This window comes from Pituophis catenifer, unplaced genomic scaffold (genome assembly GCF_029215685.1).
Source record: "Pituophis catenifer annectens isolate HBS135680 unplaced genomic scaffold, rPitCat1.0.hap2 SCAF_2, whole genome shotgun sequence".
Taxonomy (NCBI): Eukaryota; Metazoa; Chordata; class Lepidosauria; order Squamata; family Colubridae; genus Pituophis; species Pituophis catenifer.
This window is the reverse complement of record NW_027256882.1, coordinates 61,784,634-61,798,922: the sequence shown is the minus strand read 5'-3', so window position 1 is coordinate 61,798,922 and position 14,289 is coordinate 61,784,634. Positions and strand designations below refer to the sequence as shown.

At 39.2% G+C, this 14,289-nt stretch overlaps 1 protein-coding gene across 1 annotated transcript in view; it reads left to right on the top strand.

The window, feature by feature from the left end:
- SUMF1 (sulfatase modifying factor 1) overlaps positions 1–11,596 on the top strand; it is a 72,931-nt gene extending 61,335 nt beyond the window's left edge. The window contains exons 8-9 of the mRNA XM_070933573.1: positions 5,970–6,029; positions 11,158–11,596. Coding sequence (XP_070789674.1) covers positions 5,970–6,029; positions 11,158–11,271 — 174 coding nt within the window. The 3' untranslated portion in view covers positions 11,272–11,596. The remainder of the gene's footprint in view (positions 1–5,969; positions 6,030–11,157) is intronic.
- Positions 11,597–14,289: the final 2,693 nt, after the last annotated feature.

Sequence of the window (14,289 nt, the reverse complement as noted above, 5' to 3'; positions counted from 1 at the left end):
TTGTGTTCAAATATTGGAACACTGTTATTATGCCTTCTTATACCCTGTTTTCCCCCAAAATAAGGCATCCCCTGATAATAAACCCAATTGGGCTTTTGAGTGCATTGCAATAAGGCCAAGCGCTTATTTCAGGGTTCGAAAAAATATAAGACAGGGTCTTATTTTCGGGGAAACACAGTATATATATGCTCCAACGCTGGAAGATTTTAAGAAAAGATTAGACAATCATCTGTCTGAAATGGTATAGGGCTTCTTGCCTGAGCAGAGGGTTGAACTAGAAGACCTCCAAGGTCCCTTCCAACTTTGTAATTCTATTCTATTCTATTCTATTCTATTCTATTCTATTCTATTCTATTCTATTCTATTCTATTCTATTCTATTCTATTCTATTCTATTCTATATATATTCCTTCTTTTTATTAAACTAGACATACCCAATTCCTGCAACCGTTCTTCAAATGTTTTAGCCTCCAATCCCCTAATCATCTTTGTTGTTCTTCTCTGCTCACTTTCTAGAGTCTCAACATCTTTTTTATATCATGGTGACCAAAACTGGATGCAATATGCCAAGTGTGGTCTTATCAAGGCATTATAAAGTGATAATTAACATTTCACATGATCTTGATTCTGTTCCTCTGTTAATGCAACCCAGGAGTGTGTTGGCTTTTTTGGCAGCTTCAGCACACTGTTGGCTCATATTTAAGTGATTGTCTACTAACGCTATTGATTTATTGAGTTGAATAAATCTGTTTTTTTTTTTAATTTGATTTATATGCCGCCCTTCTCCGAAGACTCAGGGCGGCTTACAATGTGCTCAGCAATAGCCTTCATCCTTTTGTATATTTATACAAAGTCAGCTTATTGCCCCCACAAACTGGGTCCTCATTTCACCTACCTTAGAAAGGATGGAAGGCTGAGTCAACCTTGAGCCTTGGCGAGATTCGAACCCTGCAGTAATTGCAGGCAGCTGGTCTTAAGCAGCTTAATAACAGGGTGCCTTAAACCCTTGTACTACCAAGGCTCTTGTTTGACTTATTCATATATGTATTTATTTGAAATTGAAAATGCTTAGACTTCCAGCTGCAGTGAGAGTCATTATCTGTGACTGCTTTAGGATTTCATATCCATTTCTCTTCTTTGGAGCCTTCCAAAATCAGGGTCTGGACTTTGTCTACCAAAATACTTTGGGCATTCAAGGTAGATAAAAATTAGTATTCTTTCTCACACTGCATAAATTTACTAGGATAAAATATGGGTGTCGTTAAATAGATGTAGACAAAGTTACTGTAAGGTGTGAAATGACTAAACACTGCCAGTCATGAGACTAATATATTAGTGAGCATGGCAACTTAATCTATTAATGGCAGAACAGCATTTCTTTCGGTTACTAGTAGAAAGCCAGTAAGATTTTGCTGCTAACAGTAATGAAAAATGGTTGATGGTGCCATTATGTCTGAATGTATGTGAAAAAGAAGAAGAGAATGATGACCTGATCTTGTTTTGTTAACTGAAAATTATCAGATTGCCAAGAAGCGTTCAAGCATGAACATGATAAGTGCTTCTTCTTAACTTAGAGATGGCTGTAATTTTAGCCTTTCTGCTTTTGGAAATAGATGGTTGCTGAACAGATCTATTCAGTATCTATTTCAGTCTATGCATCACAGTTCCTTTTATACAAGCGGAAGTTTAGAATCATTTAAAATCATTTTCAATTGTTTTATAAGTTTAAATGATGTATAGATTGTTTATTTTTTTTAAAAAAAAAGCTGGACAACAAGCTTTTTCAAATGCTGTTAGGGAGAATTGTGCTTCTCTGCCTTTTGCTCCCCCTGCAGTCACATGACCACAATCTGGGTGCTTGGCAACCTGTTCACACGATCCGTTGCCAAGTGCCCCATGGTCATGTGATTGCCATTTGCAATTTCTCTGCCGGCTTCCAAAGAAAATCAAAGGGGAAGCTGGCAGGGAAGATTGCAAGCTGCTGCTGCTGCTGTCTGCCGAGAGGCCTCCATCTCTGGGGGTTGGCTGAAAGAGCAGCCTGCCAAGGGGAGCTGAATTCCTTTACTGGGGTTGAGAACAGAGCTTAGTTTCTGATGATTTTAGCTCTTTCTGTACCCTGACAAAGGAGTTGCCTTCCATGCATAGGGGAGAGATGAGATCCTTTGACAGGCAGCTCTTTTAGTCAGCCCCTAGAAATGAGAGGGAGCCAAAATCCAAGCAGACAGTAGAGAGGCAGTGCAATAAGGTAAGCAGCACTGGGTGCCTCAGATTGACGCGGGTGGGTGGGGTGGGGGAGGTCCTAAGAGGCCCGATGAGGCTGCATGCAAATATCTTTCACTCAGGAGCTGAAAATCCTGCTTGGATTTCAGCAGGGAGGATTTCCAGCTCCAAAGTTGAGCTTTTAGGGTTCATCTTTCCAGGCATCCTGCGCTACTTCCCTGAGACTCCCTTCACTTAATCACTTAATGACTGCAACCAGGAATACTGGGATTGCAGTTGTTGAGTGAAAGTGTTACTCTTAACCATTTTGTTCAACGAACAAGATTTAGGGCTTAATTGTGGTCGTACGTTAAAAACTACTCATATGTATGGACATGCCTCCATGTTTCTCTGTGAAAGTGATTTGAGTTTGTTTAAGAAAAACATTGGTATGTTCAGATGGGAAATCAATTTTACAAATGGGTTAGCTTATTTTACAGTCAACTACATCTCAATATATATCTTTTTGCCCCGGTCTTGCTTTTTGAGATGGGGATATGGCACTGAGTATGCCTTTTGAGCAACCAAGAAGTGACAAAGAGGTAAATTATAATGAGCAGAATCATCTCCTATGGCAGTGATGGTGAACCTTTTCGGCACCAAGTGACCAAACCAGAACATACGTGCATCAGGGGTGGGTTCTACTTACCTTTACTACAGGTTCGCAACGGGGCCGCACGCGCATGCTAGCTTTGCATATGTGCGCTCTTCTGCGCATGCACAGAAGCATTCTGATGATGTCAGGGTCGGTGGGTGGAGCCTCGCACCAGTTTTATTACCAGTTCTATAGAACCGGTGCGAACCGGGGGCAACCCACCACTGATGTGCATATGTGTCCCCCAGAAACCCAAAGACCAGCTGGCCAGTGCACATGCATGCACTGGCCAGCTGGTCTTTGGGTTTCTGGCACACGCATGTGCGCCAGCCAGCTGGTCTTCATGCGCACCAGAGCACCGGAAATCCAAAGACCAGCTGGCTGGCATGCACATGCCTGGTTTTCAGGCAGTTTTCAAGCCGTTTTCTGGCACTCCAGCACCCGCGAAGACCAGTTGGCTGGCGCACATGTGCGCACCAGAAACCAAAAGAGCAGCTGGCGATGCCATGCGTGCCCACAGAGAGAGCTCTGCATGCCACCTCTGTTACATGTGCCATAGGTTCGCCATCACAGTCCTATGGGAACAGGCACAATTGATGTGCAAGACAGATTTGTACAAAAACCCTAATGACCAGGGCTGCCCCCTGATAATCAAGAACCAGAAACCATTAGCCCAGAAGTATTCCCAAACTGTATTTTTCTGATGAAGTGCAATCCTTCCAGTCATGGAAAATAAAACCCAGCCATTCAGTCTTGCTGTGGTTGAGTCAAAGCCTGTTCTTCCCCAGCCAGACTCCCATAGCCTCTAGGCACTGCAAACTACCATGGCATCACTTGGGCAGCTGAGAACAGAAAGCTACAGCTGCGTAATTCACGCCATTCCAATAGAAAACTGGTGCCAGAAACTTATGTAGGTATTAAATAGTCAATCCCTAAATTATTTCACAATCCAGGGATCTAGGACCAGACCTCTCCCTTTTTTACAAACACTGAGTAGAGCTGTCCTTGGAGGAAGAAGTTACAATCACACTTGGAACATTATATGACCTGTTCCATCCTAGTGGTGGTAGTTAGATGTTATTCTATGGGATTCGAACCTTTACGTGGAATTGAATTCATTTACACGATTATTTTTCAGGAGCTATCCAGGTCCTGATCCTCTTTGGTTGCCAGAAGGGATATACAGAATCTATGAGAATGGCATATGTAATCCACCTTTACATAAGCTCTCAAAGTAGAAAGCAATGGGTGTTACAGTACAGGGCTTAAATTCTATAGAATAACATCTGACTACCTATGTCTAATAAAGTCAAAATAGGGTGAATCCAGTCATAAAGTACAGGGGTGGGGTCTACTTACCTTTACTACCGGTTTGCAATGGGATAGCGTGCGTGTGCTTGCTTTGCTCGCACAAGTGCCTTGCTTCTGTGCATGTGCAGATCACTTCTGATGACATCAGGGTCAGTGAGCGGAGCCTCCTGCTAGTTTTATTACCGGTTCTATAGAACTGGTCCGAACCGGGCACAACCCACCACTGATATAGTACCAATCTAACTGAAAGCACCACACAGGATATGTATAATGTAAAAATAGAAAAATATCCCCTCTGCTCCAAAGAGAAAGAGTAGACATCATGTAAAATCATATACATGGAGCATGACAATGTAAAATTCTGTTACATTAAGGATTATTGGATTTTAAATTAATGTTTGGTTTTGCAGGGCCAAGAAGAGTTCTTAGATCAGTTTTTAAATAACATATGAATATAAGGAGAACTAAAAGTAGTTGGGGTGTTAAATTTTTATTTAAGTCTGTTATTTACACCCAATCATGAACATGTTAAAATCTCAGTAACAAGTTCAAAATTGTTGTCAGATATCATCCCTGTTCTGTTACTTCTTTTCCATCTAGAGAGGTGTTTAGGTCTTTTAAATGTATGTATGAAAGGGGCAAATCTGAAACAGATTCGAAGCACCTGTTTGCCCAGAAAATCTTGGCTATGAGGTAATTGAAACTTTATAAACTTAGCCACTGCTGCTAATTACACTGAATAAGTAAGGCCAAGAAGCTCCTAGGATTTTGCAGGGGAAGAGATGGGGATTGCCCAGGAGTTTAATTAATTAATTAATTTGCTATTCATTTATTTGAAAAAAAACAAAAAAACAAATTTCAAGCAGAAATAATCTAATTAGGAAATGTTAAACTTTGGGAATTTGCCTTCTAAACTAGTGTGAAGAACGAGACTTCCATAATGCTGAGCTTCAAGAAATGTTATTAGAATGTTGATCAACCACCAAAGCCATCATTCAACTACTTTTCAGCAAAAGCCAAATTAACCAGAGATCTTCAACTCTTAAATCAGCATAAAATTAGGTAAAGGTGAAGATTTCCCCGCACATGCATGCTAGTTGTTTCTGGTTCTAGGGGCAGGGCTCATCTCCTTTTCTAAGCCGAAGAGCCAGCACTGTCCAAAGACATCTCCGTGGTCATGTGGCCAGCATGACTCAATGCCGAAGGCGCAGGGAGTGCTGTTACCTTACCACCAAAGTGGTCCCTATTTTTCTACTTGCATTTTTTACATGCTTTCAAACTGCTAGGTTGGCAGAAGGTGGGACAAATAATGGGAGCTCACCCCGTTATGCGGTGCTAGGAATTCGAACCACTGAACTGCCGAACTTCTGATCGACAAGCTCAGCATCTTAGCCACTGAGCCATTGCGTCCTTTACAGCTCCATAAAAAGGGAATTTTTTTTTGCTAATCCCTTTTCATTTTCCATCCATTATCACAGATTCAGTATTGTCATCAAGTCCTAGCTATGCATTACACGCTCGCACAGGGAAACGAAAATAGAATGCTGCATGCAGACTTGACAGAAGAGCCACTATTTAAAACTGAAATAGCTGTGTATTGAGGTTAGAACAATTATACCAAGTTATCTTCCAGTCATCTTTCCTGAAACATTGCAATTGTTATTTCTTGCTGTAAAAATTAACTGTAGTATGCTTGTGAACAATGACATACTCGGCCCTCCAAGAAATCCCTCTGAATTCCTTTGATTGATACTAACAGTTAGTCTTGCATGGATCAACAATAATAGGTATCCCTTTGTCCCCAGAAAGGACCTTCAGAAGGGTTGGACCGAGTGAAGAAAGGTGGATCCTACATGTGCCATAAGGTAATGATAAAATGCCTTCTATATTATTGGTCTGATGATAGTAATCGGCAGTCTTTATTTGTATATCCAGTAAAAGCTAATAAAAAAATAAATTGTGAATATTTGAAGACAGGAGCCTATTGGAAGTAGCACGTCAAATAGAAATAACTTGATGAATAAGCAAGCTCTAGTTGGAGTTTATTTGAGCTGAGATAAAATGCCAATTGTCTTCTAATTTTAGCTTGACGGCAATTTAGCTGTCCCGTCTTCTTAAGACAACAATGAATTTGACAGTCTCCAGCAATTAGTCTCTAAAACTGCCAGCTTGTGGGGTTTTAGAGTTTTTAAAGAATATCTAAGTGCCATTTTGAGGCAAAGAAAAACCTTTATGGCCATCACAGATACAACAAACACTGGACCATAAGCTAAACTTCATGGGGGAGCTCTAAGATTGCAGACTAATTTTTCATCCAGTTTTCGTCTCCAAGGCTTTTCATTACTCAGCCCAAGGTTTCTATTCTAAGAAAATTTCCAGAACCATTACTGTAATATATAAAAGATGCAGCCAGATAATGCAAGAGCAGTATAATTGAATGGAAGCATAGTGGTCCCTGCTTTGGGTCACAGCTAACAATATGTTAAAATCTATTTACCTAAGAGGAAATGAAGAAGCCAAGCTCTGCTTTTGTTTTGCTATTTGTTATTACTTATTTAATACTACTCTCCTCCAATTTTCCCCACAATAATCCTATAGAATTGGCAGGATAGAAAAATGGTGACTGCTCCAAAGTCATTCCAGTGATTTCTGTGGCTGAGGATCATTTTGGCTCTTTGCATCCCTATTATGTTTAGTCACAAACAATTACAATAATAGGATCGCAGGAAACCGCTGTAGAAATTTTTAGATTTTCACTAGCCATATTGAATGGGGATGAAGATCCTTTTAGCAGAAGCACAGAAATTGAGGCCCCAAAGATACACATTTGGCAGCCACAAGGCTTCCATACACATTTTGCTTGATTGCTTGTTGTGTTAGATTTAGAAGGATGTCCATTTATACTCTGGGCAATTTACAAAATGGGAAAAAAGCAAAAACAAAACCAAGAATATACAGTATGTTTAGATAAAAATAACCCCCAAATCAGCAAAACAAAAACCATGCTATACAAAATTTGTCAGGGGTTCAACAAACAGCCTTATTCCAGATCTAGAAATAAAGCCATATTTTAAAATCATGCAGGACTCTTAATAGAGTGGGAGGCAAATGAATTTCCAGTCAACATGTTTAATTGAATGAACCTGGAGCATCTTACTCTCATCTTATTGGACAGGCTGGAATCATTGGAACTAGGCGGTCCTTCAGATAATTAGGCTCTTTGCCATAAAGGACTTTATAGATGACAAACAATTATTGATTCCAGAGGGTCTACATGGGCAGTCCGGTAGTACATGTTGTAGTAGTCCAGTTATGAGATGATTAGTCCAGGAAGGGACACAACTTGACCATAGGATGAACTTTACAAAGGTTTTGCCACAGCTGCCATCTGTCCCTTGAGCAGTCCCTGCCAAATTGTGATTTTTAAAATGACACACAGGAAAATGAATCACAAACGTGATAAATAATCATTTTAATTTATTTTAATTGCATTTAATTACATTAAATTGTTTTTAGTTAAAATGATACATCCCTTTAAAATATTTAAAATATAATTCAAATGTAGTTCAGTTGTTGTCCTAGCTTTGCCTTTTTCTTTGCCTTGCTCATTTCTTGGACTGCAGCCCTCATGCCTTCCCTCAAAGGCCATTCACTTCTCCCATGGTGCACAAAAGGGAAAAAAATGCACTGAAGGAAGTTCTTCTTATAATGTATTCATCAGCATATGGAAAATCATGAAAGTGTTGCCTAAAAAGAGAACATCTGGAAAATTGAAGATAAATCCATTTTAAAAAAAATATTGACTCTTAGCAGTCAGCAACTGATTTAAAATAAGTCTTAAGCCAATTTTATAAATGGGAAGGTGTCCATGTGCCTATGCACTCATTTGGCTAATTCCCAATGCAATGAATGCCAAGGTATTTGAAAAATCCTGTGCAAAGCAAAATAACGTTCCCTGTTTAATTTATTCTAATTAAAAATAATGTACTTTTTTCTTCTCTAATGTTTTAAAAAATCTTATTTAATAAGCATTGAAAAAACTTTCTGTGTAACACAGTTGCCATTTTCTTTTGTGAGATCAAATATTCTACTTGATCTTATTTGGAGGTGAAATTAATGTCACATATTAATTAGCAGATCTGATTAAATTAACAGGATAAAAGTTTTCTTTAGAGATAAGTAATATGGCCCATTTTAGTCTACTGTATACAGGATAGGTTTTCTTTATTAAGGCTGCTAAAAGTTCCTGCTACTTTCAAAACTTGAAAGCATAAATAGCACATTTATGAAAAATAGTTTCATAAAGTCTCGGTCCATCTTGAGTGTATAGATATAATAAAGCTAAATACAAATCAAAGGTAGTCAAGACTTCTTACCTTGCATTAGAATAGAAAATAGAATAATAGAATAGAATAGAATAGAATAGAATAGAATAGAATAGAATAGAATAGAATAGAATAGAATTTTTTATTGGCCGAGTGTGATTGGACACAAAAGGAATTTGTCTTGGTGCATACACTTTCAGTGTACATAAAAGAAAAGATACATTCGTCAAGAATCATAAGGTGCAACACTTAATGATAGTCATAGGGTACAAATAAGCAATCAGGAAACAATATAAATCGTAAGGATACCAGCAACAAGGTTACAGTCATACAATCATAACTGGGAGAAGATGGGTGATGGGTACGATGAGAAGATGGGAATGATGAGAAGATTAATAGTAGTGCAGACTTAGTAAATAGTTTGACAGTGTTGAGGGAATTATTTGTTTAGCAGAGTGAGGGCGTTCGGGAAAAAAACACTTCTTGTATCTAGTTCTTCTGGTGTGCAGTGCTCTATAGTGTTGTTTTGAGGATAGGAGTTGAAACAGTTTATGTCCAGGATGCGAGGGGTCTGTACAATTATGTGAAGCACTTTTCCTTAAATATAAAAAGGGAAATCCTAGTGAATCTTTTCCCTCATTTTTTAGTTATATTAAGTTCCTATAATTTGCTTTTTTGCTATACTATTTTATCAGAAAAGCACAAATGCATAAATTCTGTTAGATTTTTTTAAATCTGGATTTAAAATATTCTAATTTTTTTTGTATGACACTAAGAACAGTTGATGAGAGATAAAGTAACACTTCTAGATTTAAAGTTATTAAATGCTGGTTTATTTTTGTTATTTTGTCTGCCAGCAAATGCTTATTGTGAAAATAGAACCCCAACCAGACAAACTGTGACACAAAGTATTATTTAAGGAAACGTTTATACTAGGAAAATCATTTTGTGCTGTACAAATATGTATTTCATATTTGCATTAAAAATGTTCTGCTTAAGAGAAGCAGGCATCATACAAACACAGTATTCCTTTTTCTCTGAAGTTTCATATATTTTTGCTAATCCCAAATATGCAAGCATTCAAAATTCTGTCTTGAGAATTGAAAAAGAAACCTGAATGCATGATATGCAAAGTTATATATATTTAAAGCTATTATTTTCTTTATGTTTATATGACATAAGACTTACTAAATTATTTTATTAGGACAAGTATCAGATATAAGCATGTCTGTCTGTCTGTCTGTCCGTCCGTCCGTCCGTCCGTCCGTCCGTCCATCCATCCATCCATCCATCCACCCACCCACCCACAGGTTGGGTTTCAGGAGGTTCTGACCAGTTCTGGAGAACCGGTAGCAGAAATTTTGAGTAGTTCGGAGAACTGGTAGTAAAAATTCTGACTGGTCCCGTCCCATGTATTCTCTGCCTCCCAAGTCCCAGCTGATCAGGAGGAAATGGGGATTTTGCAGTAACCTTCCCCTGGATTGGGGAGAGAATGGGGATTTTGCAGTAACCTTCCCCTGGAGTGGGGTGGGGATGGAGATTTTACAGTATCCTTCCCCTACCAGGCCCACCAAGCCATGCCACACCCACCAAGCCACACCCACAGAACCGGTAGTAAAAAAAATTGAAAGCCACCACTGTATCTAGCAAATATAACTTGTGGCTCATTACTGGCAAAATTCTGGCAAGCCATATCAAAAGCCTTAAAGTTCTTAGGAGAAAAAAAGAATTGCACAAGAAGGTGTACTGTGCAAAGCTTTAAAATCTAAATTATGAAAATTTAAAAAATGTGTATGCAGTTTAGAATAGTACAGCACTTTTAAGATAAAGTTAAAATTTGAATTTTAATATGTAAAAGATTAAATAATAAGTAATAAAATTTTACCCATTGAAATAGATTGATGTTTGCTCCCACTAAACTTTATGTCCCTAGACAACTTTCAAGTCAGATATATATATATTTTTTGACACTGCAAACAAACAGTAGTTCTTGTATTCCTCCCTGCACCCCAAAAAAAATTCCTGGCAAAATACATCCGAAAATATACAACTAGTTCCTATAAGAAGCTGCTATGTGGAGAAGCAGTGGTTCCATGTGATTCATTTAGCCCAATAACCCCAGGATTATGATTAACTTGGAGATTGGAGGCTTTAAGAATGGAGACAGAATACATTTCTCTCTTATCATTTTTTTTCATCTCAATGTATCACCACAAATACTCACTGTCTGGCATAGACACTGTGACACTCCACTGTGACAGGACACTGAAATCACTATGGCAACAAAGATCTTCTTATTTGCCTACAGCTGCAATTCTCGAATGATAAAGTGATTTCTTTTTCAAGGAAATTAAAGTGGTTGCCGGGAGGGCACGAGGAGTCATGGGATAAAATTAAAAAGGTGTTAAAAAGTGAGGAGGAAGTTAAAAAGAAATTAACCTGTATCTTCAAACTGGTAAGAATCAAATTATCTTTGGGTGCCATTTGTTTCTGTCACGATGGGAAGCACCATTCTGGACACCTGTTTAGTGAAGTCTAGATAGAAAATGATTCCCTTCAATGACTAATAGTCTTCCTGGCAGCTATTGCATTGCCATCTTGGCAAAGCTGCTATGATATGTTTCATCCATGGGAACACTTGTGGTAATCCTCTCGTTCTCCTTCCTAGTCCTATTGCTATAGATATCGATGTGCAGCCCGAAGCCAAAATACGCCTGACAGCTCAGCTTCCAATCTGGGGTTCCGCTGCGCTGCTGACAGTCTGCCAGCCTACTTAAAGTGACAAAGCTTGACAGCCCTGGAGGACAGAGAGATCTGCAAAAAAGGATGCAACTCAAAAGATTCTACATTTGTCTTGCCCAAATAGAAGATACTGGAAATTCTGAATATTTCAGCCAGCAGCTTTTGTTTTCTTTGATCCCTGGTTGGTAAAGAACTTAGGTTGCCTTTTCATTTAATGCGCCTTACGTGAAATACATTTGATTATTGAGTTGCTTTAAATTTAAGAACTAAATCATATCAGACATAGTTTTGTTTTTTTAATAAAAGACATTACCATTCAAATGATAGATCAATTTACAGAAGTAATTAAGCATCTTATATTTTATTTTTTTTAAAAAAAATATGCCTCTAATTAAGATGGAATAGTACATAGTGTTTGTGGGGATAAAAAACACATCACAGATTACTTTGATCCAAAGAAATTTCAAAGCTGTTTGTATGTTATTTATGTTATGTTTATCTAACTTTCTTGTTCCATTGATTTCAGTGGGTCTTAAATCCAATTCACATTCTTCAAGATTATCTGTTTTAATTTAAGTTTGAAAATAAGCCATTATCTGTTTTCTGAAATACACTGATGTAATTTATGTTTGAATTAGTATAATTTATTGTTGCTTTTCGTGAAGATTGTTCTTATAATTATTGATTTCTTCAGCAACTATAGCAGAGAAACATTCCTGACCCAAGCCTTTGCAGATAACTTCCTAGGACCTCAATTTTTCCAGCCTCAGTACCCAAATTTTGGGAGGCACTTTTTCTTGCCCCCCTCCCCACTGAAAGATTTCTATGGGGCAAATATTTACAGTAAGTGTTGTGTTCAAGAGGCAGCTGCCCCCTGTGGGCACTGGAATCTATGTGGGGCAGCAAAAGAGCTCCCTCTTCACAAGGATAAGGTTTTTATTAGATGGTCCCCAGTTTGTAATCTAATTAAGATTACAGGGGCCAAGCAGTGTTGGAACATGTGGAGACCATCTCCCCTACCAGGAATAATAGAAAATAAACTATTTTTATTTAACATAAAATAAGCCTGTGGGGGGGCAGGCTGCCTGCAAAATAGCCAGCATCTGGGCTGTGGTGCCTCGCCCCTTGAAAATCTCTCCCGAAGTAGCCCAGCAATTTGTGGCTATGAAACTGAGTAGAAAGGCAGCTAGGTGTTGTTGGTATGAGAGGGAAGCTGGTTTGTATTTGGGAGATTGCAAAAGTCTGAAGCAGCCTAAAGCAAATAGAAGAGTTATTGTTTGCCAGAAGTTAGGGGTCGCAAAGAGAAGTAGTGGAAGAACATGAGTTGTATAGAATTGGAGAAGAATGGTAGAGTAAATAGTGTGCCCTAGCTTTTTTGAGTGTTTGTGTCTATGTGGCCTAGAGACTGGTATGGTTGTGTTGGAGCTCTGAGGTTTTGGAGCCCACTGACCTGGATGTATGTAAAAAAAACCTGTGACAAAGTTATTGGGGAATAAGACAATCGTATCAAGTATTAGGAAGCTAGACAGGTATCTAAAAGGGAAGGGAAGGAAGGAACCCTGTTAAGAACAGCAACCCTGGTGTGCCTGCCTTATACCTGCCATCTTGATTTGACTAGCTCCAATAGTTTTGAGGCTCTGGAGCTAAACCCCAGGCCCAATCAGGAAGCGCACACTTCAAGCCTTTGCTTCTCTTGAGAGCTTCCATTGAACAACCTCTGGGGACAAGTAACTTCTAACTCCTTGTCACTGAATCCCATCTTGTCTCTCATTGGAAGAGGACAGTTATTTTAGGGTCCTCTGTGGAGCAGGCGCCTCATTCTATTACAACAGAATTTTCCACCAGCTGATGTAAGGAAAAGTGTATTTTTCCCTAAATGGCTCCTTTAACTATATGATTCTGTATTTAAAGAACCTGAGGGCTATAGATGGAAGTAGCTGCCAATATCTTTTCAGGGAATTACTACGGCAATCCTGAGATAAATCAACCGTATAATGCAAATATGGAAAATGTGCATAAAGGCATCTCAGGTTATATTTTCCTGTCCACTCTTATTACAAAGTATGCTGTTGATATTTCTTTTCAGCAGACCTTTGTAGAGCTGTGGGAGGTATCTAATAAAACTTTGGAACTCCTTGGCTAAGTGTGGTTATTTAAAGGCATATATAAAGCATTGGGATGACAAAATGAAGCAAGCAGTATGTGTAGTAAATAATGTGATGCAGCCTAAATCCTGTCTTACTGTCTTCAGAGCTTTTAGGAAGTGCTGTTTTCAAAAAAGTTCTCTACTTACTTGAGGGCAAAATGAGGGTGGTTTCTTAACGTATTTAAAATAGAATAACAGAGTTGGAAGGAATCTCGGAAGTCATCTAGTCCAACCCCTTGCTAGTGTGGCCCGCCAGCGGCCTGCGTGGATCGTGGCTGATCCTGACGAAGAGGAGGCTGGTGTGGTGTCGCGTCAGCAGCCTGCACAGCCAGCGCTCGCGTCGGACAGCGAGGAGGCTGAAGAGGATGTGGTGCCAGAGGCAGAGACTCAGCCAGGGCCTTCAGAACCTCCAGAGGTTCCTTCAAGTGGAGAGAATGAAGTAGATGAGCCTCTTCTCAATGCTTGAGCACGCAGGGCTGCCAAAAGGCAGGAGTGGCTACTCAGGAGGAGGAGGTCTACTCAAGAATAGGGCTTGAGGATAATTGGCCACTCCCTTAGCCTATTTAAGTCGCACGCAGCTAGTGTTTTTTTTGCTGGAAACAACTAGTATTTATTATCAGAGTATTTTGGTTTATCATATCTTGCTTTCTGGGCTGGTTGCCAACCTTTGCCGGTCTTCTTTATTCTTGCAACTTAATAAATTTGATAAGGACCGTTGGTGTGTGTCAATATCCTCGGAAATCCGGAGCTGGGGCAGAACAGGGTGATGCTAGAGAGCATAGGCGGGCACTAGGTGTCAGCGTTCCAGAAAAAACCCCAACTCCAAGTAAAAACTCTGAAGCAAGCATTTTTCAAAGTTCTATTTACTAGAATAGGTAAACTGGCACATCTGGGAAAACCCAAATCTGAGAG